The following is a 24,038-nucleotide window of genomic DNA, read 5'->3' on the forward strand; positions in this document are numbered from 1 at the left end:
CTGGGTCTAATCCCCTCACCTCACAGATGAAGAAGCCAAGACTCAGAATTAAGGGACTTGCTCAGAAATACCTCTCATCACCCCTGGCCTGGTGTGGATAGTGCCGGGTGCTTTACACCGTTTCTGGCCTGGTGTGGACAGTGCTGGGTGCTTTACGCTGTTCCCTTGCCTCCAGCACAGTTTATGTACCTGGAAAATGTTCTTTTTAAACTATCAGTCTTAGAATTACAAGCATTCTACATAATGGAAATCCTTATCCAATGTTAAGATATATAAACAAGATAGAATCACATACACACAATACATCATTGTATTCTTACCCAAATCTAAAACCATGGAGTCTCAATAATAACATGTAGAGCTTTTTTAGTACTTTACAATTCCCCAGATACTTTTTATGTTTTAGTCCTCTGATTCTTACAAGACTTCAATATGGGCTATGCAAACCCTGACCCCACTTTCTAAGTAAGGAAAAGCTAAATAAGGTTCAGAGATTACATTATTTGCCTAAGATGTGAAAGGGAAACCTAGGACTAAAATTCGTATCTTTTGATTTTTAATCCACTGTTCTGTTACTTCACATTGCCTATTATTACAGAGTAGATTACCTTTATCTACTCTGTACTTTATTTACATTAATATAAAATATTCATCTTTTATAAAATTGTACATACTTACCTCATGCAGAGAGAACACTCAAAATCTGAGACATCTATTAATTCTTCTGGGATGTCACCGTAAGTTAATGAAAACGCACAGACTTCATTGGGAGTTTCTATTAAAACAAAGAGATGGGATTATCTTCTTTAGGAAGAAGTTTGAAGGCCATTCTAAATAAATCAATGTGTTTTATATGAGTGTGGTGAAATTTTTACCTCCCTGTCTTTTCAGCTTATTTCTTCCATCTTCATTTACAATCACATCCTGGTCTAAGAGAGACAGCTTTCTTTTCAACAGAACACCTTTCTCTTGAACAGAGAGTGAAGGTTCTGAGGACACTCTTTTTAAACAATCCTCTCTGGCAGGCATGTCTGTCGAATTTATAGCCTGTGCTGACCGAGCATGGTTTAGGCTTCCTTTGACAGGCTCTGAAGTGACCTCTGCTATTTCTTCATTCTACAAAAAAATACAACAAATAAGGGTAACTAACTGTATTTCTTTACTATCCTTATTCTCGCCAGAACCAAACTGAAATTTTGATGTTTTAAAATGTTCATTTTATTGTTCATTTAAACAGCACCAACTTTTAATTCTAAAACCCTGGCAAGTAAGTGATTTTTGCCAGTACTTAGATAGCCCTGGACATCAAGCTGGCTTACATCATAATAAGGTTAAAGCAGTTATGCTAATATAGTTCCTACTCCAAGGAAACTGAAATAAATACAATGTTCTATATTTTCCAAGAGACTGAAAGTTTTCTGACATTGAATGACCTAAATTTGTGATTAATGAGCATATACTTTACATAAAAGTTTTCAGTATAAAATAAAAGGCCAGAGATGAAATTCTATTAAGACAACACTTACTAGGTTGAAAGTACCTAAACAGATTTTAGTACTTGAAACTAGAAAGAGAAGATCTTAACTTGTAAAGAAATGGATACACTAGGCCCATGATTGTCTTTACTCACCCCCTTACCTGCTCTGGGCTAAGCTCACTGGCACAGTGAGACTCTTCTATTACTGAAGGAAAACCAAAAGGTTTGTTTTTAATACATGGTAATGAACTCCAGGAAGAGTCCTTCAGGCCTTCTTTTAAGTTTTCAGGTGATAATAAATCACATAAAATCTGTAAGAGAAATATTATAAAAAGTAATGAAAAATACAAAATATTTCGTTGAGGATAATTTAATATAAAGTTACCTAATATTTAAGAATTTGGGGGAAATTTGTAGCAAATAACCTCATATGGAGTATAATCTACAAAAATATCAAATTACTATATCATACACCTAGAACTAATATAATATTCCGAGTCAGCTATCCATCAGTTTAAAAGAAAAAGAAAGAAAACTTGTAGCCAACTTTATTTTTAATGAGCAGGGAAGGAACAGGTTAAGTAAAAAGCAGAATTTCCATATTGATTAAAAAGTCTTACAAAACCAAGGTGTGCCTCAATGGGGTCAAATCACCTCAAATAAATGATTCAAAAGGAAGGCACGGGGTGTTGAGTTTGGTAGCCTGAGAAGGTACCCAAGGTAAAGGTTGACGTTTTATTTATTTATTTATTTTAGCCACACCCCAAGGCATGTGGGATCTTGTTAGTTCCCCGACCAGGAATCAAACCTGTGCCCCTTGCATTGGAAGCACGGAGTCTTAACCACTGGACCGGCAGGGAAGTCCAAGGTTGACGTGTTAATACGAGGTTTGTAGAAAGAAGAGATCTTAAGAGAAGCGGAAAATATTACCTTTGAACATCAGTGAGTCCTGTCCTGTCAGAATAGTTCATGGTTCATCCCAATGTATATTTTAAGGTGGACGTAAGAGTGTTTTTGTGAACTTGGACCTTTAACTACAAAACTCTAAAATTCCATGTGTTTACACTGAATTTAGTTTCTCCCTGAACAAGTGACCTGCACAGTCAGTCACCACTGCCCAGCATTAATTGTGGCACCAAATGGCAGCTGTCCGATATGAGAGGCAGCTGCAGTATCAGAATCTCGGGTGTTTCTCTCAGGAATATGTCTAAAACTCTCAAAGAAACAGGGTGGTGAAGACGGAGGAAGAACTTGGCTACAGGGAAATGAGAGGGATTCAAATTTGTTTGCTTGTCAAATAAGCTGCGTGTATATGTACAGCAGACGATTTCTTAAAGCCTCAATTTGGAGGTTTGGCTTTTCAGCTGTACTGTCTCTCAATACACAAAAATCAGAATTTTTCATGAGTCTTTACAATGTAATTAAAAAGGAAATATATACAATGTAAACAAAAGTGTGTGTATCTGTATGTGCTCAAGCAATACCCAATCTAATGAACAAACATTTTAAAATTTGGGTATGGTTTTACATTTCCCGATTTTAAAAAAAGGTATTAAACACACATCCATCCTAGAACACAGCAACTCCACTCCTAGGTATTTACTGAAGAGATATAAAAACGTATGTCCACAAAATGACTTGTATAAGAATGTCCATAGCATCAACTGGAAACAATCCAAATGAAAATTGCCAGTAACTGTGAATATCACAAACCGTGGTGTGTTCATACAATGGGATACTTGGTAAACAATAAAAAAGAAAAAAATTACTGGATGTATCTCAAAAACATTATGTTGAGCAAAAAAAGCCAGACACAAAAGAGTATATGCTGTATGATTCCATGTATACGAAGTTCTAGAATAGCAAAACTATTCTATGGTGATAGAAATCTGAATGGTAGTTGCCTCTGGAAGCAGGGAGATCGGGGATTTGCTAGAAAGGAGATGAGGGAACTTTCTAGGATGATGGAAATATTCTATATCTTGATTGGGGTGCTGTTACATGACTGTATAATTTCTCAAAACTCACTGAACTGTAAAATCTATGCATTTTGGGCCTCCCTGGTGGCGCAGTGGTTGAGAGTCCGCCTGCCGATGCAGGGGATACGGGTTCGTGCCCCGGTCTGGGAGGATCCCATATGCCGCGGAGCGGCTGGGCCCGTGAGCCATGGCCGCTGGGCCTGCGCATCCGGAGCCTGTGCTCCGCAACGGGAGAGGCCACAACAGTGAGAGGCCCGCATACCGCAAAAAAAAAAAAAAAAAAAAAAATCTATGCATTTTATTGTAGGTAAATTATACCACAATTTACAAAAAAAAATACTGAGGAAAAATAAATATTTCAAGGCAGTAGGTATTTTGTATTCACCTGACCTTATTAATGAACAAACAAATATTTACAGAAGTATAAGGATATCCAGCAGCATGGAAAATGCAAAATCATAAACCCTTAAAAAGTCTGCAGTCTCACCAGGGTGATCACTCTAGCAAAGAGAGAACAGTCAGAAAACACATAACAGTAAACCATTTTTTGTTAAATCAGTGGGCTAGAACATGTATGCAAAAAAACCTTATAGAGGATATAGCAATGTTAGTTGTATTCATAAGGCATTTGGAATCTGAGAAAAATTTCAAAATTCTCATACTTCAAGGTACATAAGAATCTCCCAAGGTGCTTGTTAAACTATGCTCCAATTCCGGAGATCCTAATTCCAAAGGTCTGCGGTAGGGCCCAGGAATCTCTGTGTTTACCATGCACCCGAGATGATTCTGGAAAAAAGCCACACTCTGAGAAACACTATGAAGGTAATAAATAATGTGGCATCTTTGGGGGACATCGAGGGGAGCATCATGACAGGGCACTGAAATTATATTAGGGTAGATTTTCCCAAAACATTTTTCAAAGACTCTAGTCATCCCAGATGCTCTGTGGGTAAATCTGGCAAAAGCTGAATGCTGTTGTCATGCTAGCAAAGCAAAAACTCTTGACAAAATCCGAAGAAATCTGTTTGGTTCAACCCAATGTTTTCCAAAGTCATTTGATCGGAGAACCCCCTTCCCTTTTTCCTTTTAATTAACACCTACTGACACATCACTGAACAAACTTTGGTAAGGGATGTATGCAGTACTGAGAATATTAAGGCAAAACAAATTGAGTGGGGCAACACTACTGGCAACCGTGGAAAGCGAGCAAAGTTGAGACCTGAAATGAAAGGCAAAGGAAGCCAATAAAAATTCCTGAGCAGGAACATCATGACAACAATGTTTAATTAAGGATGATTAGTCTGGCTCCCATGGAACAAACTATTAGAGAACATCTAAATTTAACTAGGCAAAAATAATGCATTTAACTATCTCTGAATGAAATGTTTTGATTTCGGTAAGAATTCAGTATGCTAATAAGTATATAAGCCTGAAAACTACTTGTCAAATTGCTACTGAATTTGACTTATGGACACTCCTTATGTTCTTACCCAAGATTCTAATTGGCATTTGTAAAAAGACCTGTGTTGTAGCCCTACCTTGAAGTATTATAGTTGGTAAACTGATTACCTTTTCTACTTCTAGCTTTGCAGGTGCGAAATCTTCATCAAGCGCTAAGCACTGAAGAAACAGTTGTAAGGCATCACCTAAAAAACCAGCATCGTGGAGGACTTTTCCTTTCCTGAAGTAGACCTTCAATAAAAGCATATAAACACGACTTTTATGGATGGAATTGTTTTTTAAAAAAATCAGTATCAAGGGGAAAACAAAAAAAAGTCTGCTTGGAAATACTCATTTTAAAACTCTGACTGACTGAGGAGGCCCAAGCATTCTAAAGGCATATTTACACCCTGCCCTGGAGAGGCACCTACGGGGGAGCTGAGGCCCAGAAAATGACTTCAAAACCACATTTCTCATTATATCCCTTCAGTGATAAGTCCAGAGGGTTCTTTCTTTTTAACAGTTGTAAAGCTGTCCGTACAATCATTTTCCCTCTTAACATTCATTGGACTTGTACTAACCAGACATGCCATCATGGGATTTTGAATCATTTTCCTTATTAGTTTATAACTTTTAGAGCATCCTTACTATACTGTCCTCAAAGGCACAGCTTTGAATGGAGGAAAAAGTCACATTAAAAAATGACTTCTAGCTTAAAGAATATATATGGGAGATGGACTAATTTGCCTTGGCAGTTTGATGAAAAGGAGAAATAGTAAACTGATTATATATTATATACATGCCACAAGTCTTTTTTTAAAACAGCATGGGCAAGGCAACCTCCTCTGACCCCATCTACCACAGTAAACCACAGCCTAACCATCCAGTTCCCATCACAATGCCTCAGTCAACTGTTCAGCCACAAGGACCTCTTCTCTTTCCGTTGATAAAACCTCCTCCATTGATAACCAGTTTGGATCCAGCTCTGCAATAGGGCCAGTTGTGTCTCTTTGAGGAAATGCTGTATATTAAAGTCTTTTTTTCTGTGCCTTGAATTCAGGTTGTTCTTTGGTTAGGAGACAAAGGTTTCTTATAGTTTAAAAAACTGTCATGATATTCATCCACTCAAAATAGTGACCTTAGATTTCTAGAACTCTATATTTTATTTAAAGAATCACCCAATCCATTCCATTATAACTTATAACCATAACTGAATGCATATTCCCTGCAGTTGAAATTTGTAAATGTGTGCAAATGTAAGACAGTAATTTTACCTCAGGCCAATTTGGCAGTTGAAAGAGAACTGCATTTAAATCTTCTATGGCTGCTTTAAACTCTCGCAGACCAGCATATGATTCAGCTCTGTAAATTTTCAGAGTCAAGTCGCTGGGCTCTGAAATAAATATACTATGAAGGTTTGATTATTTTTAAAAGATTACTGTATGACCCACAAAATACATCATACTAGACTAAGAACTGACTCAGTGATTCTAGTCAGTAACCACCAAAGCAAAGGCAGTGAACCCAACACTGTACAGGTGCAACCCACTAGTATGTTACAGTTTATAACTTATATCAAATCCTTATGAGTAGATTAGTGGAGGAAATTATGCTTTTCAAAAAAACTGAAAATATTTTTATAATATGAATAATCATCCCTAAGAAAATGTTTTCTTAAAATAGGTCATTCTGTTAAAATTTAAAAGACTTATGTCTTAGATGTTTAGAAGATTTGCCTTTTTGTGGTAAATCTTACTTTTTCATAACAATTCTGAAATCCTATTTATAAATGACCATATGTGAAACCACTGCACATGGGATCCCACAGTTACAAAGACTGACCAAGGCACGGTCTAAGGAGAGTACACAGTGATCCTGCTTCTGGAGGAAATGGGTTGATAAGAGTCAGCTTTTTTAAGAGGGAAAAAATTTTAATTCCTGCCATTAGCAAAAGTAGTATTGGACAGTCTCCAGACAGATTTAATTTCAAATATTTGAGGGAAAAAAGCTTTGTTGATAATTTCACTATGTTGTCCATCACTACTTGAGAAACTAAACTAGTATCCAATTGCACTCAAAATTTCAGACACTTAGTTGGTTCATTTATGATACTACAATCAATTACTGCAGGTACATAAGATTGTAAAACTGAAGTCTAGGCCAGAAACTAATTTACAGTACATCGTACATCTACAGATGACATAACTTGACTCTTCTTTGAAAGCTATTCATCTTTGGAGGCTTCCAAAATGTATGCTTATAAAACAAACCTTTCATTGTGGGAAGGGTGTAAAGACCCATAATGCCTCATCCAAAAAAAAACCTATAATAAAACAAAACTCATTAATAGCTCCCTGATTTACTTTTTTTTAAAAAATAAATTTATTTATTTTTGGCTGCACTGGGTCTTTGTTGCTGCGCGCGGGCTTTCTCTAGTTGCAGTGAGCGGGGGCTACTCTTCCTTGTGATGTGTGGGCTTCTCATTGTGGTGGCTTCTCTTGTTGTGGAGCACGGGCTCTAGGCATGTGGGCTTCAGTAGCTGTGGATTGCGGGCTCTAGAGCGCAGGCTCAGTAGTTGTGGCGCACAGGCTTAGTTGCTCTGCAGCATGTGGGATCTTCCCGGACCAGGGCTCGAACCTGTGGCAGGCGGATTCTTAACCACTGCACCACTAGGGAAGTCCCTACTCTAGTTTTTAAATCATTGCTTTTCTACAGATAAATCTAGATTTAACAATTAAATTAGAGACAGGCCTTTTTCAGTTGCTGGTACTTGAGAACCCAAATTATATTGTTCCCTCAGATTTTTACCAATGAAAAATTTTCAAGAATAAAATTAATATTTCATGAAAATATTTCTTACTTCCTCAGTAGAAAAAGACACATCTGGCATATTCCATCTTTTGTTTCTTAAAGCAATATAATTGTAAATCATTATCTTTGAACAAAAACACATAGAAACTGAAAGCTCCATGTGATTAATCAATCAAGAATGAAGAGTTCTAGCACCAAGCTAGACCCTGAGGGGGTTTAAAAGATTTTACTTTATCCATGTCTTCGAGGAGCTTACAGTCTCATTAGAAAATTCTATTTTCTTGTGAAATGGCACCATATGATCCTGATTTCACAAGCACAACTGGAGTTGGGGAAACAGAGCAACGTGTGCCAGACCAGTCCAAGGAGTAAGCAGTCACTACAGCAGCATCCAAACCCTTGAGCTGGAGAGGACGGTGACCAGGACGTGCACAGCTGGGTGCTCCCAACAGCATCCTTGGGGCCCCGCCTGTGCTCCAGCACCTCCAGAGACAGGGGGTTCACGGTCACAACAAGCAGCCCACTCCACACACGGATCCCTCACTGGGCTTTTTATCTTCTCACATGTTTTTTACAGCAAGTCCCCATGGCATGACACTTGACGTAGTACACATTCGGACCTCGTGAGTAACGCACCCTCTGATCAAGGCCTCGCTGCTCAGTGGTGCCCTTTACGCAGCTTCTCTAGGGCAGCACTGAGGGAAGGGGCGGAGGAGACCTCCGCCTTTAAAGCACCCAGTCAATCTACAACGCTTCTCCCCTCTGAGGGAAGCAAGAAAGGACTGTGCCCCTCTCATCTCAACACAGAAGCACTCAGGCTATCCAGACTCCCTGGAAAGCTAGTGTCTACTGGGATTAGAAAAGAGGTGGACCCCATGAAGAGATGAGAAGAGGATCATATTTTAAAACTCTTGCTCCCCAAATCCTCATAGGTCATGTTTTTATTGAGAACTTCAAATGTCAATGGACTACATTTGAATGACTCTGTTTGGGGGGGAAAACCCACCTCATCAATTGAGTTCACACTCTCCAATGTTTTAAAAGAGATGAGGGCCACCCCACTTATTTCCTGCAGATCCTTCTTAATTCAGAAAAAGAGCCAAATGCGCTAACTGAGGCCCTTCGAATAGCCTAAGGATACAGAACGTCTGCCCTCCGTGTCCACTTTTGCGAAAAAAAAAAACGCCATCAGCCTGGCGTGTGTGGGATTAACTCAGGTGTGAAACAGGCGACAAACATTTACTGTCTGCTCCCTACCTGGCCCTGCGGACGCTGGAATGAACTAGTCACCTCACTGCACAGGCCACCAGGAGGGCCTGCCTCTCAGTCCACAGCTGCAGGTATGCAGTGCCTGGCACATTACAGACTCAAGTTTGTTGGAAAAATGAAGAAGTATAAAGATGGGGTTGGGGCTAAGTGTACTGAGCGTGATTTAAATCCCACACCTAATTGTCTCATTCCACCTCCAGGTGCATCAGATTTCCAACAGCCTGCTGTGTTCTTCCTCAAGTTCAGTACACGTCTCACACCCCACCCCCCCAAAAAAAGGTGTCTGGTCACTATATTCTGTTAGTAACACTGACGTCCCAAATCAAACTCTTAACCGTGGTCAATTTTACCTCCTCTAATATCTCCCAAATCCATCCCTGGTCTCTTCCAATCCTACTGCTAATTGCCTTAGTTTTGGCTTCCAGAATATCGACTGCACCCCCTGCCTCCAGTTTTACCTATATCCTCACCATCCACAGATGACTAGGCATTGAGCACAACATCCAAGTTTCTCCCTGCTTGGGTCCTGCCCATCTCTCCAGCCTTATATCCCATCGTTGTGAGCCTCCCACTTGACTCCAACAAGACCTAGCTACTCACTCAGCTCCATGCATGCCATTCGACTTCACATCTCCTCCTTTCTTCACAGAGCTTCCTCCTTATCATTCTTTGTGAGACCACCTCAACCCAACCCCCTCGGTCTGGATAACTTTTTCTAATCCAGTGAGACTCAGCGCACCAGTCTCTTCTCCAGGATGCTTTCCTTTGCGTCTGATGCCACTCAGCATCCCATAAGAATTCAGAGCATGAGCCTGGAAGCCAGACTGCCTGGGTTCAACTTCTGCCTCCTCCACTCACTCGCTGTGAACCGGGGCAAGTTGGCAAACCCCTCTGTACCTCAGTTTCCTCAGCTGTAAACTTGAGTTTTTGTCCACCTATGGTCAATTAATCGACGACAAAGGAGGCAAGACTATACAATGGAGAAAAGACAGTCTCTTCAATAAATGGTGCTGGGAAAACTGGACAGCTAAAGGTAGAAGAATGAAATTAGAACATTCTCTAACACCATACACAAAAATGACCTCAAAATGGATGAAAGACCTAAATGTAAGACCTGATACTATAAAACTCTTAGAAGAAAACATAGGCATAACACTCTGACATAAATTGCAGCAATATCTTTTTAGATCCGCCTCCTAGAGTAATGGAAATAAAAACAAAAATAAGCAAATGGGACCTAATTAAACTCAAACTTTTGCACAGCAAGGGAAACCATAAAATGAAAAGACAACCCACAGAATGGAGGAAAATATTTGCAAATGAACAACTGACAAGGGATTAATCTCCAAAATCTAGGAACAGCTCATACAGCTCAATATCAAAAAAACAAGCAACCCTATCAAAAAATGGGCAGAAGATCTCAATAGATGGTTCTCTAGAGAAGACATACAGATGCCCAGAGGCACATGAAAAGATGTTCAACAAGGCTAATTATTAGAGAAATGCAGATGAAAACTACAATGAGGTATCACCTCACACCAATCAGAATGGCCATCATCAAAAAGTCTACAAACAATAAATGCTGGAGAGGATGTGGAGAAAAGGGAACCCTCCTACACTGTTGGTGGGAATGTAAATTGGTACAACCATTATGGAGAACAGTATGGACGTTCCTCAGAAAACTAAAAATAGAATTACCATACCATCCAGCAATCCCACTCCTGGGCATATATTCAGAGAAAACGGTAATTCGAAAAGATACATACACCCCAATGTTCACTGCAGCACTGTTTACAACAGCCGGGACAGGGAATACAACCTAAATGTCCACTGACAGATGAATGAGTAAAGAAGATGTGGTACATACATACAATGGAATACTACTCAGCTATAAAAAAGAATGAAACAGTGCCGTTTGCAGCAACATGGATTGACCTAGAGATTATCATACTAAGTGAAGAAAGTCAGAGAAAGACAAATACCATATGATATCGCTTAGATGTGGAATCTAAAAAAAATGATACAAATGAACTTATTTACAAAACAGAAACTTAGAAATCACAGACTTAGAAAGCAAACTTATGGTTACCAAAGGGGAAAGGCGGGGGGAGGGATAAATTGGGAGTTTGGGATTGACATATACACACTACTATATTTAAAATAGATTACCAACAAGGACCTACTGTATAGCACAGGGAACTCTACTCAATATTCTGTAATACCCTAAATGGGAAAAGAATTTGAAGAAGAATAGATATATGTATAACTGAATCAATTTGCTATACACCTGAAACTAACACATTGTTAATCAACTGTACTCCAATATAAAATAAAAAATTTAGGGCTTCCCTGGTGGCACAGTGGTTGAGTCCGCCTGCCGATGCAGGGGACACGGGTTCGTGTCCCGGTCCGGGAAGATCCCACATGCTGCTGAGTGGCTAGGCCCGTGAGCCATGGCCGCTGAGCCCGCGCGTCCGGAGCCTGTGCTCCGCGGCGGGAGAGGCCACAACAGTGAGAGGCCCGCGTACCGCAAAAACAAACAAACAAACAAAACTACCCCAAAGGGAAGAACTGAACTAATTTTAGGTTTTAGGCAGACTGTTTTTTTTTTTAAACATCTTTATTGGAGTATGATTGCTTTACAATGTTGTATTAGTTTCTGCTGTATAACAAAGTGAATCAGCTATACGTATACGTATATCCCCGTATCCCCTCCCTCTCGCGTCTCCCTCCCACCCTCCCCATCCCATCCCTCTAGGTGGACACAAAGTGCCCGAGCTGATCTCCCGTTGCGATGCACTAAGCAGACTTCTTTAAAGCAAAAATATACACAAAGAAGCAAAGGGCAAGAATTTAAGTTACGTGAGATGATTTTTTTCAGCTAATACAGTTATTTGATAACAACAACAAACTATGTACTGTTCTAAATAATTTACAACCTTCAGAACAATCCTGTGGGTATAACATTGTCCACATTTTTATAGATAAAGAAACTGGGTACAGAGAGTTTAAGTAATTTGCCCAAGATCAAACAGCTCGCAAGTGGTGGATTCTAGATGCTACCTCCAGCTGCCTGGATCCAGAGTTCTTGCTGTTCACCTCTATGCTAATAACGGGGGGGGGGGAGAGGGAGAGGGAGGGGGGAGGGAGAGGGAGAGGGAGGGGAGAGGGGGAGGGAGGGAGAGGGAGGAGGGGAGAGGGAGAGAGGAGGGAGAGAGGGAGGGAGGGAGAGGGAGGGGAGGGAGGGGGAGAGAGAGAGATAGAATGTGTGCAAAGTACTTAGAACAGGGCTTGGTATATTTTAAGCACTATTTTAAGTGTTTGCTATTATGATTGTGTTCCCTTACTGTATGCGAGCAGCATTTATTTAATTTTAAAAATCTGTTTTTGAGCTCCCTCCATTATTTACTGTCTCTGTATCCTCAAATCCTGGCTTTGATAAATGTTTGCTGAACCAGGGGAAATTCATTAAAATCTGTCCCCTTAGGCTCCTCAATTCATGCCCTCATTTTCTCTTCTCTTCAACCCAGTAATATTGTGAGTCATTAGTCAAATAAAAAGACAAATAAAATTCTGCTACAATGAGGAAACTAGTTTTAAGTTGTCCAAGGCCCCACATGGGCTGTGGAGGGAGAGTTCTCCAGAGTGGTGATTCCTCATCTGTTTTCCAGTAAGTGATGGGTAGTAATAGGAGTGTACACATCATTTATTTCATCTTCAAGAAACTTGTTTTGAATAACAAAAGTTATAAAATATTTAAACTTTGAAAAATACAGAAAATTAAGAATTAAAAATCCTTTTCGCACCACAAAGAAATTCATTAAAATCTGTCCCCTGAAGTTCCTCAATTCGTGCTCTCATGAATTGAGAAATAACCAGTATTGGCATATAACCTGTACTTTTTATGTTTGTGTAGATTACATTTTTAATGTACAGTTTTATAAAATATACCATATATACTGTGTATAATCTGCTTTTTCTGTCAATGTAATTATATCCACAAGATTTTTAATGGTTGCAAACTATTCCACTATGTATACCATCTACTTAAAAATTCCCTATTACTTCTAATTTTTGCTAATATAAAAATTCATTACTATATAGCTCCTTGCTATACTGCAATGAACATATATCTATAAGCTTTTACATATCAGTTTATTTCCTTGGTTATTTTCTATAAAGTTGAGTGACTGTGTAGAAAGTTATATAGATATATAGTCCTCAATACATTCTGCTCACCCTTCTTTTATAAAACTTTTACACTCCCAGAAGCTGTGTATTTGTTTCCTAGGAAAACACAAATGAAAATAGCATCATTATTATTTTTTTAACATCTTTATTGGAGTATAATTGCTTTACAATGGTGTGTTAGTTTCTGCTTTATAACAAAGTGAATCAGTTATACATATACATATGTTCCCGTATCTCTTCCCTCTTGCATCTCCCTCCCTCCCACCCTCCCTATCCCACCCCTCTAGGTGGTCACAAAGCACCGAGCTGATCTCCCTGTGCTATGCGGCTGCTTCCCACTAGCTAGCTATTTTACGTTTGGTAGTGTATACATGTCCATGCCACTCAGCATCATTATTTTAATGTGCATTTTTTCAGTGAGTTTGACCTTTAAAACTATTTATTGGCTATTTAGATTGTTCATGTGTAAGTATTCCTCTTGAGTGTCTTTTTTCTTTGATATTTATATGTTGAGCTGTTTGAGGAATTCCAATGGCTAACTGAAATACTAGATTTCTTTGCTTCTATTTCTTTGTCATGTTCAGTACGGTAGAACTTGGTTATCACAGTTAAACTGAGAGCTGCCAATTGACAAGTTGTTAGTGATTGATTAATAAAGTCCAGGAATAGTAGTCTGGCATACTAATTAAAATCATAACCATTGGATTCAGAAGATCTGGCTCCAGATCCACTTTGGACAGTTTACCTAACTCTCTGAACTTCAGTCTCCTCACCTATAAAATGCTGGCGATACCTGTTAAGACTGTTTTGTGGACTAAATAAGATAGTGCATGTTAACGGTTAACATAGTGCCTGGCACAAGAGTGTTCAATAAATAACAGTTACTGTTAATATTACAAAATATTTCAAAACAAGTTGATAAAGAAATGAGATTAGCTCTTGACACAAGGTATTAGAAGAGTATTTTCTACCTCTTTTACCCAAATAAACCTTAGCTGGATGAGAAATATCTTTAGGGATCAGTAACGCAGGTTGGACAAAAGGAGGGGAAGCAAAAAAGAAAAAAAAAAAAGAAAAAAGAAAAGAATGATCTTATCCTATCAAAGAAAAAGAAAAAAACTTAACAGAAACTTCTGCCTTGCATTTTAGAGTTCTCTTAAGTTATTCACCTTCTACAGTAAAACATAACAATTTTGAAAAGTATCTTTACAATGTAAGAGGCAGAATACTATACAAATTTGTTAAAAATTACACTTGAATATATCTAAGCCTCTTAGAAATATTCCACTAAATAGAAAAACAATTCTGAATAAACCAAAGGTTAATATAAAAATAATGAGAAATCTATGATAACTGAGTTTTGATAAATCTTTCATCATTTGATGAATTAAAAAAGTCAAAACATGGAAATTATTTAAAAGACAGAGCTTAAGAGTTATTTATATACCCCCCTTTTCATCTGTGACAATAAGAATAAGCTGTTATATGGGCTTCTCTGGTGGCGCAGTGGTTGAGAGTCCGCCTGCCGACGCAGGGGACACGGGCTCGTGCCCCAGTCCGGGAAGATCCCACATGCCGCGGAGCGGCTGGGCCGTGAGCCGTGGCCGCTGAGCCTGCGCGTCCGGAGCCTGTGCTCCGCAACGGGAGAGGCCGCAACAGTGAGAGGCCCACGTACCGCAAAAAAAAAAAAAAAAAAAAAAAAAAAGAATAAGCTGTTATAACTGATCTTTATAGTAACCCTGAGGCACTGCAAAAATCCTTCAAGTGACTTCTGAATTAAAGGAAAGATGAATCACAGATATACTGGATATAGGCTCAGTTTGTTAGAAATCAGTTAAGCAATAAGCCCCTTTTCTGGTGATTTTCAATACTGTAAATACCAATTTGCTGCAATTTTAAAAGAAACAAGAAATACAAACTTTATAAGGACAGGGACTTGGTTTTGCTCACCTCTGTATTGCCAGCATCTAAAACAATGCCTAGTATACAGTAAGCACTGAATAAATACTTGTTAAATTAATAGCAAGAACACCTAAGATTTATGTTTTATATGCTAATTTTTAAAATCAACTTCAGTCTTAGAAGCAGTATTCACATGCCCAATTTCTGCTTTCAGTTGCAACTCAGTTGCTTGCTTGCCTTTAAAAAGTCACTTAAAATTCTTGGAGCTCTTTTCTTCAGTTCTAATTTGGTTACTTATTTGCCTTTAAAAAAGTCACTTAAAATTCTTGGAGCTCTTTAATCTGTGAATTAGGGGTACTAATACATGCTCTCCTATCTCACATGATCTTTTGTAAGAATCAGTTAAGATAATGGAAGTGAAAATACTCAGTGAAGTCTAAAGCACCATATAAATGTCAATGTTTACTGTTTCAGGTACTTTGCAAAATAAGTTAGGGCATATATAAGTTTACTGATGAATTAAATTCCAATCTCTTCATGTTAACCTAGTTGACTAAGATATTAAAAACCCTTTACATTTTCTTTAAATGTATTCAGTATCTACCTATAATTTGACTTACCTTTTTATAAGGTAAAGCCTTATATATAAAGCCTTATATAAAGCCTTTTATAAGCCTTGCAATGTCTATATTTTATTGATGTATGCTAAAATGTTACTACTAATTAACACATGCAGGCGAGAATCAGGATTTAACCCTCACTCTGGTAATATTAATGTGGTAGAGAGAAAAGAGCAGGACTTGACATTATAAGATTTAGATTTCAATTTTAGCTAAATCACCTTCTTGCTGGAGCACAAATTTTACATTTTAAAAATATTTTAAATATTTACTGAGTATTTAACCATCAGGCACCATTCAAAGCACTTCACATGTTTTGACTCTTAATTCTCACAACAGCCCTAGGCTGTTGTTATGGTTGCTATCTTTCTATGAGGTAGACACTATTCTCACTTTTCAGATAAGGAAAGCAAAACAGGGAGGTCAGACACAGGCCCAAGGCCAGAGAGCAGGTGGAGGCCGCACTGGGATTCAAACTCAGGTCATCAGACACCAGCATGCACAGCTCTATCTAGTAGGCTGTACTGCATTCTCTAACCCTAGGTGCCTCAATTTCCCTCTGAGGATAATGGTACTCCACAGGATTCTTTATGACAATGAAATGACAAAGAATTTTAAAATACTTGGTAATAGTCAAGGACTACATAATTAATATTCAAAACAAAACTTTCCTTCTCCAAGTATTTCAAATAAAATATTCTCCTCCTTACAACCTTTATTTTATTTTAACCAGTTCAAACTGTAAATTATACTGTTCTGTTGGTGTTCTTTTGGGGGGGAGAGTGGCAAGTCAGTGTAAAAATTCATTAAAAATAAAAGGAAGAGGGACTTCCCTGGTGGCACAGTGGTTAAGAATCCACCTGCCAATGCAGGGGACACGGGTTTGATCCCCGGTCCGGGAAGACCCCACATGCCGCGGAGCAACTAAGCCCGTGTGACACAACCACTGAAGCCCACAACTACTGAAGCCCGCACGCCTAGAGCCAATGCTTCGCAAGAGAAGCCACTGCCATGAGAAGCCGGCGCACCGCGACGAAGAGTTAGCCTCTGTTCGCCGCAACTAGAGAAAGCCTGCGCGCAGCAACGAAGACCCAACGCAGCCAAAAATAAAATAATTAAAAACAAAAAGGGAAAAAAATCTTTATTGAAAAAAAATAAAAGAGAGCACAGCAAAGTTGCATTATTTCAAAAGACTCAAGTATAAAGGTTCAATGCAGAAGACTTTTACATAATATCCTTGAATACCAAAAAGACAAAGTTATGAAACATCTGAGAGTTAATACCAAAAGATCAATGGATTAAATGTTATCTAAATATATTTCAGTTCAACAGACACTTATGTAATCTCAATGGGAACGTTCTGATTTTGGCAAAGGTTTTCTAACTTTCCTTTCTTGTTGACAGGGATTAAATTTGGATGTGTGTGGGCTAACTGTAGACTAGATTATTTTCTCTAGTTAATAGTATTTACTTGTTTCATTGTAAGAATTATACAAAAAATTATAGTGAAGGTCTTTTTCCATTGTTAACAATAATGAAAGTATCTTAAGTAACTACAGCTGTATAATTACATAAATACATTTCAAATGCCTGGCTCTCAAAAATTTAAAGCTTAACGGTACAAATACATTTATAACTCTACTAAACCTTTTTTATTTATGCCCATAAACTGTTAAACACATAATATCTGTACTTTACCAACTATAATTTGTTAGCTCTAAGATTTTTTCCCTCCTACTTTGCACTAAAAATTCAAAGGATGAAAAAAGTTATCCTCATTAGTACCATTCAGACACATTTTTGAGTATGGAATTAATGATTTTTGAAAGACCTAAAAATGAGGGGAAAACAGACTGATGAGGTGAAAGTCAGGAGACATGGGTTCTAGTTCTGCAAAAGTAAAATTAAGCAGCTGAGTGGACAGAATTCCCACATGCAGTCTATGCAAACTGAAAAAAGGAGAAAGAATAGATCTTTCAGTCTTTTTCTGTTAAAAATAATATCCTCAACCCCAGGCCCCAAATATTCTTTAATTAAAAGATTACTGGTCATAGAACATTAAACTAAATCTTAATTAGTAAATGTACTCCGTGTTCTTCCATGGATTAGGACCTGAATTCTTACAAAATGCCTAATTTAAGAGGTCAAACCACTAAATCATTGGGCGTTAATACTGAATAGGGCTGTCAGGAAGTTTCATCCTTTACTTTACACTAGTGACAAAAAAATTCCTTGGAAATTTATGTTAAACATTTTCATTAGATGAGTTATACCGGTAGGATGAACCCTGGTCCAACATTTAGGAGAAATGGAGGACATGGTGTTGCTGCCTGTGTGTGACTGTGGACAAGTCATTTCACTGCTGCAGCTTCTGCTTCATTTAAAAAATAAGGACCGGGCTTCCTTGGTGGCGCAGTGGTTAAGAATCCACCTGCCAATGCAGGGGACACGGGTTCGAGCCCTGGTCCGGGCAGATCCCACATGCCGCGGAGCAACTAAACCCGTGCGCCACAACTACTGAGCCTGCGCTCGAGAGCCCGCGAGCCACAACTACTGAGCCCACGTGCCACAACTACTGAAGCCCGCGCGCCTAGAGCCGGTGCTCCGCAACAAGAGAAGCCACCGCAGCGAGAAGCCCGCGCACCGCCGCGAGGAGTGGCCCCCTTTCGCCGCAACTAGAGAAAGCCCGCGCGCAGCAACAAACACCCAGTGCAGCCAAAAATAAATAAATTAAAAAAAAAAAAAAGAGGACCATGTCCTAGATGGTCTGTACTTCACCATTCATACTCTATTCACCCAGAGAGGCTGAGTTGTATTGGAATTTTGCATTCCAAATAGTTCTCTTTTGTTTTGGATCTATCATTCTATTTTATAACTGCTACTCCCCATAAAGATACTGAAAATATGGCAAGTTTGTGCTTTGAACTCTAAAGGTATTAAACAGCTCAACACAGTTAACTAGCTCAAAGTGACCGGGCACTTAGTGTAAAAGACCTACAACAAGATACTCTCAGTTACAGTTTATAAATGCACCTCATACTTCGCTTCAGTTTATATTCTGGAAGTCTGTTTTCTTGGGGATTATTTCCCCAAGTGTTATTCCATGCCTGTATAGACCTTAGTCTTGAAATATGCTTACTTAATACAAGGCTTAACAGTGACAAAATTGACATTTGGGGCCTGATCTTTGCGTGGGAGATTGTCCCGTGCATCACTGGATGGTGAGCAGCATCCCTGGCCTCTACCCACTAGATGTACCAGCACCACTCCCACATGGGGGGGCAGCCAAAAATCTCTCCAGATATTGCCCCAGATAATGTCCCCTGGGGGTGGGGAGGGGGGCAGTAAAATCCCCCTGGTAGAAAAACACCGAATTAAAGAACAACTATTAATTTTACACAGCGAACTAACTCCGGCAATGTCCCCTTCCACAGCCCAAAAAGAAAAGTGCTAGCCTAAGTTAGGAGGCCGAAACCGCTTCTTGGAGGCGAAGAAACAGACAAAAGATCTTCAAGGCCTTTTCCCCACAGCTTGATCAAGAGTGGAAAGGGAAACAAGCGTGGCAACGAACTCGATCTGAGACTGCCTCTTTATCTTTACCGTGAACTAGGTGTTTTCGAAAGTAAGCACACGTGTGCTTCTGAAATAAGCACTCCCTGACACACACAGGGGGAAATCATCAAGAGGAACCAGGTCGGCAGGCGTTTTCAGCTAAGACTGGAACAACCCGGAGCACCTCCGCAGCCCGGCGGCCCACGGGGCCTCCGGGTGCGGGGTGCGGGCGCCGAGCTCCTGCCACGCCCACCGGACGTCACCCGTTACACAACGCCCCCCCGCCCCCCGCTTATGCAATTCTGCCTCCAGCGGTTTCCAATTGCCCCGGTGACTTTTGTGGGAGACCAAGGTATATGTTGCACACCCAGCCTCATCTGTGGATCCTCTCCCCGCCCCGGCTGGCGTCTCCCCGTGGCGGACCCGGCCCGGCCCGAGCGGCCAATTACCGGAAAGAGCGCGGCAGGAAGAGAACAGCCGCTCAGGCTCGCCCAACTCCCTCCCCATCCCGCGCTCGGGCGGCCTCACCCGGCCACCCGCGCCGCGCCGCTCCGGGCGCGCCCGCCACAGCGCCAGGCCGCAGCGGAGGGAACCCCGCGCCGCGTCACAGTCGGCTCGAGGGCGATCCCCACTGTGACCGAAGCACCCTGGGGCGCCGCCCCCTCCCACACCCTCCGGGACCCCGAGACCCGACCCGCGAGCGGCAGCCGGCCTCGGGAAGCCTCCCGGGGGCGTAGACGAGTTTGTGGCCGCCCGCCCGCCCGTCGGGGAAAGGAGGGTGGGGTCGCAGGGCCCGCGCGGTCACCTGTTCGCAGCTCCTCGCAGGCGGCGGCCAGGGCCTCCCGGTAGCGCCCCTGGTGCAGCAGCTCCCCGAGACGCCCGGCCGCCCGGGCTCTCTCCCGCTCGCCCGGGAACCACTTTTCGGCCAAGTGGTTGAGAACGACGCTGGTCCTGAAGCCCGAGGCAGCGATGGCGGCGGCCAGAGGCGGCGGCCGCGGGGAGGTCCCCTCAGCATCAGCGGCCGCGGCGGGCGGCAACCGGTCCCGGCAGAGGCGGCAGCGGGCGCGGAGCTCTCTCCGCAGGCAGCGGCGGCAGTAGCTGTGGCCACAGGCCACGGTCACCGGCTCGCTCAGGAAGCCCCGGCAGCCCAGGCAGCTGAGCAGCCCGCCGGCGCCGGGGTGGGCGCCCTCCGCCGGGGTCGCGCTCCAGCCCAGCCCGTGGCGGAGCCGGTAGTTGAACACCAGGCAGTCCACCAGGGTACCGAGGCACTCGGGCCTGACCGGGGCCCCGCGGCGCAGCGCCGCCGCGTACGTCTCCAGCGCTCCCTTCAGGTGGCCGCCCAGCGCCAGCAGCTCGCCCCGGCGGAGCAGCAGCTCCCAGCGCTCCGACTCCGCGGCCGCGCGCTCCAGCCGGTCGCCGCCGCCGCCCACTTCCCAGAACCGGCCCCGGCTCCGCGGCCGGTGGTCCGCCTCCTGGCTCTCTCCCTGGGAGCTCCTCGCTACGACCGGAGAAGACATGGCCCGCAAAGGGTTGCTCCGCCGCCCGCCGCCACGGTCCCGGAGCCTCCGGGGCGCGCGGCTCCGCACGCGGCCCGCGAGCAGGGGGGCGTGGCGCGCGGACACAGCGGGGCGGCGCGCGCCCGGGAAGCCCCGGGGGCGGGGCCTGGCGGGCGCGGGCGGGGCGGGACCGGGCTGCGCGGAGGCGCCCGGGACTCCCCCGCACTCTCCCCCCCCAACCCCCGCCCCGCGACCGGGTCCCCGAGAAGCCTACCGCTTGTCCAGCCCCTCCCGAAGCCCCTCCTGGCGGGAGACGCGAGGTCAGATGATCCCCCAGCGGGGATCTAATTGGCTTCTCCGGAAGAAGGGCCTGGCTTGTAACCGAACAAAGCCCGAAGGAGCTCAGACCTCCCTCGCCCCACTGGTTTCTCCGCCGGACGACCCCGCACCTGCCGCGGACTTCCCCTAGTCCCTGCTTCGTGGGTGCTCTCCTGCCGGGCGGCCGGCTTCGCGGGACTGAGGCCCAAACTGCCCACCCTTCCCTGACATAAACGCCCACCTGAGTGGGGACCCGCCCCCTCTTCCTGGCCCCTGGGAGCGTCCCAGTGTAGTGTACGTGCTCATCTGCGTTTTCTCTAGTTTATGCCCAAGTTACAGATGGACACGTAGAGGCAGAGGGTTTAGGAACGCGCAAAGTCAGTCTGATGACTTTGTGACTCCCCAGGTCTAGAGCAGGTCAACTTTAGGAACAAAATAACTCCACTCACCTACCTGACGCGACTCCCTCCAGAGTGTAAGACAATTTTCCCTGGTGCCAAATTACTGATGCTTTTCTGGTTTAACCCCGCCCCCCATCTCGAGGGAGGAGGCCCACAGGTTCCTCTCCACATCTCATTTACTGCCCCACAGTTGGCTAAGGCCTATATTTGGCATTTTTAAAGAGAAAACACCAGGTGAATGTTTTTCACAGGAAAGTCATATCACTGCAACCCAAGCAAGGTCTGCAGTTTTGCCCACAGAAGAGAAGGAAAATGATCTGGGTTTTATATAATGGGTTATATTTCCTCTAAACTTGGTGGTAGCGGGTTTAAAGCTCTTCGTTGAAAATACAGATTTGATTATAAGGTACTAGATTATTAATGCTGTCCTTTTTCAAATGGTTAGAAACAATGGCCCAGAGAGGGAAAGTTATTTGCCCAAAATCACACAGCTAATAATATACAAACGTTTTAAGATCACTTTACTCGCATTCCACTATTATTAGATCTTAGATAAAAATATTTCACATGAGATCTTCAAAACGGAGCTAAACGGACTCTTAACCTGAGCATGCTATGTCTGAAACTGGCTAACGTTTAATCAACATCCCTCTTTACAGAGAACAGGCAGTTAGGCTCAAAACTGCTTTGAGTTACATGTGTTTCTACTACACAATTAGCAAATCTCACGACTTCAGAGACGTAGATACACTGCCCCCAAGACAACATCCACATTGAACCTGAAACAGATTGCCAGCTGAGACCCAAGGAGCAACTCCTAATCATCTGAAGTGTGGTGTATTGGGATTGATTCACAAGCACAACCTTGAATCTAATTCTAGACCCCTGAATTACTGCCCTCCCTCCATAAACAGAAGAATGACATTAGATGCCCACATACTCATCTGAAACTTGAAACCATAAGTAGTAAAACAAATATCCATATGCCCATGGACATTTACTTTTGTGATGTATTCCTATCCTTAAGAGCCGCTTGCAAAATGTACAATAGTAATACACGTGTTCATGATTACACAAAAAAAGTATAAGTTGATAAACATGCTTATGTTTCTTATCAAGTATAGTTCAAATCAGGTTTTATTAGGGAATTTCCCCCAAAAGTAAAATATATGGTTCAGAAAATAATATGAAGCATCATCTGTCCTTTGGAATTTCTTTCCCCAATAAATGTGACAAATAGCCACATCTGATTCTGGTGTGAAATAAAATAGTACAATTATGATAATGTGAGGGGGGAAAAATGGGACGATCTTGCTGTGTTCTCCTTGGCATTTGTGAATGGTTATAATTCCTGTTTGCTCGTTTATACATTTACGTAACTGGTTCTCATTTATGTAACTTATTTATGTAAGAGGTTGTACTGCCTCTGTGGCCTTTGTGTGCAGCACAATTTCCCTCTGAATCAGGAAGTCTGGGGCAAAATGATCACTGGCTCTAAGACCGGTCACTTGTCTGTCATGCTATGCCACCAAAAGAGGATATGTACTTTGATGCGACTGCTTTTTAAATTCAGAGGAGAGAAAATTAGTATCTTTCTTCATTCATTTTCTAAAATTTGGACTTTGGTCTCTGACTCACCCAGCAGGCTGCCATGGAGGAGAGGGAATCCTGTGGAAAAAAAAACCAAAAAAAATCCTCCGGGCCAAGAGGAATAGGATGGGGTGAAACTCTCCTCTCTTTCCCTTCCAGCGTTACTTCTGTCTTTGCTAACAAAGTAGTAAAATCATGAGATTTGTATTTCATTTCAGTTTTTTTGTGTTGTCTTCTAAAATAGATCAGTTATGTAAGAGAGTAAGAAGAAAAGCATATCTATTTCCTAATTTGGAAAATGCTTATCACCATCATTCCCTGCGTATCCCTGCCCTCCCCCGCCCCACTGCACCAGAAGGAGACTTTTCCTGGTATAGTTAGATAAACTATTTAAGAATCACGTAACATAGTGCTTTTCCTGTGCACAAGTCAGCTGAAGGTGTGTATTTGAACCCCTTTTTCTTTCTTTTTTTTTTTTTTTTTTTTTACTGTGGGTGAATTTACCACTTGTTTCCTCACATTCTTAACCATTAAAAAAACAGAAACTGAATTTAAGCTTTAAAGAGCCAAGCAAAATTATGTCCTCTTCCTGATTCATTTCAGTTGGTAACATTCTAGTCAATGCATTGAGAACAGTGAATTCTAAAATGAAACCATCAGTACATACCCAATAGCGTATCAGTACATAATGCACAGATGGAAGGGACTTTACAGCCACCTTGCATACCCCTCGTTTTACATACACGGGGACTCTTAGACCTGAGAAGCTGCTGCTTTAATAGAAGTCATACTAGAAAGGGAATCCAGAGACCTGGTCTTGACCACATCTATGCCTCTATATCCGGGAGGAAATCCCCTGGCCTTGCTGAGCCTCGTTTGCCATCTGAAAAATGTTAGAACTGGAACTCTCTTTCAGGTGCCTTCTGCCTCTGGAGCTGAGTCCTAGGGGTTGGTTTGAACACAGTGAGAGGAGGCAGAGAGTCTCCCAGACA

The 24,038-nt window shown here is 42.1% G+C and overlaps 1 protein-coding gene across 2 annotated transcripts in view; it reads right to left on the bottom strand.

Annotated features, from left to right (window-relative positions):
* Positions 1–20,834, bottom strand: part of LONRF1 (LON peptidase N-terminal domain and ring finger 1) — a 45,574-nt gene extending 24,740 nt beyond the window's left edge. For both annotated transcript variants that reach the window (XM_082608755.1, XM_082608756.1), the window contains exons 1-6: positions 20,047–20,834; positions 6,171–6,289; positions 5,026–5,148; positions 1,639–1,788; positions 876–1,116; positions 679–775 (exon numbers count right to left, since the gene is read on the bottom strand). In XM_082608755.1, coding sequence (XP_082464881.1) covers positions 679–775; positions 876–1,116; positions 1,639–1,788; positions 5,026–5,148; positions 6,171–6,289; positions 20,047–20,758 — 1,442 coding nt within the window. In that variant the 5' untranslated portion in view covers positions 20,759–20,834. The remainder of the gene's footprint in view (positions 1–678; positions 776–875; positions 1,117–1,638; positions 1,789–5,025; positions 5,149–6,170; positions 6,290–20,046) is intronic.
* Between the last annotated feature and the right edge of the window lie 3,204 nt (positions 20,835–24,038).

Source organism: Mesoplodon mirus (genome assembly GCF_964341445.2).
Source record: "Mesoplodon mirus genome assembly, chromosome: 20".
Classification (NCBI taxonomy): Eukaryota; Metazoa; Chordata; class Mammalia; order Artiodactyla; family Ziphiidae; genus Mesoplodon; species Mesoplodon mirus.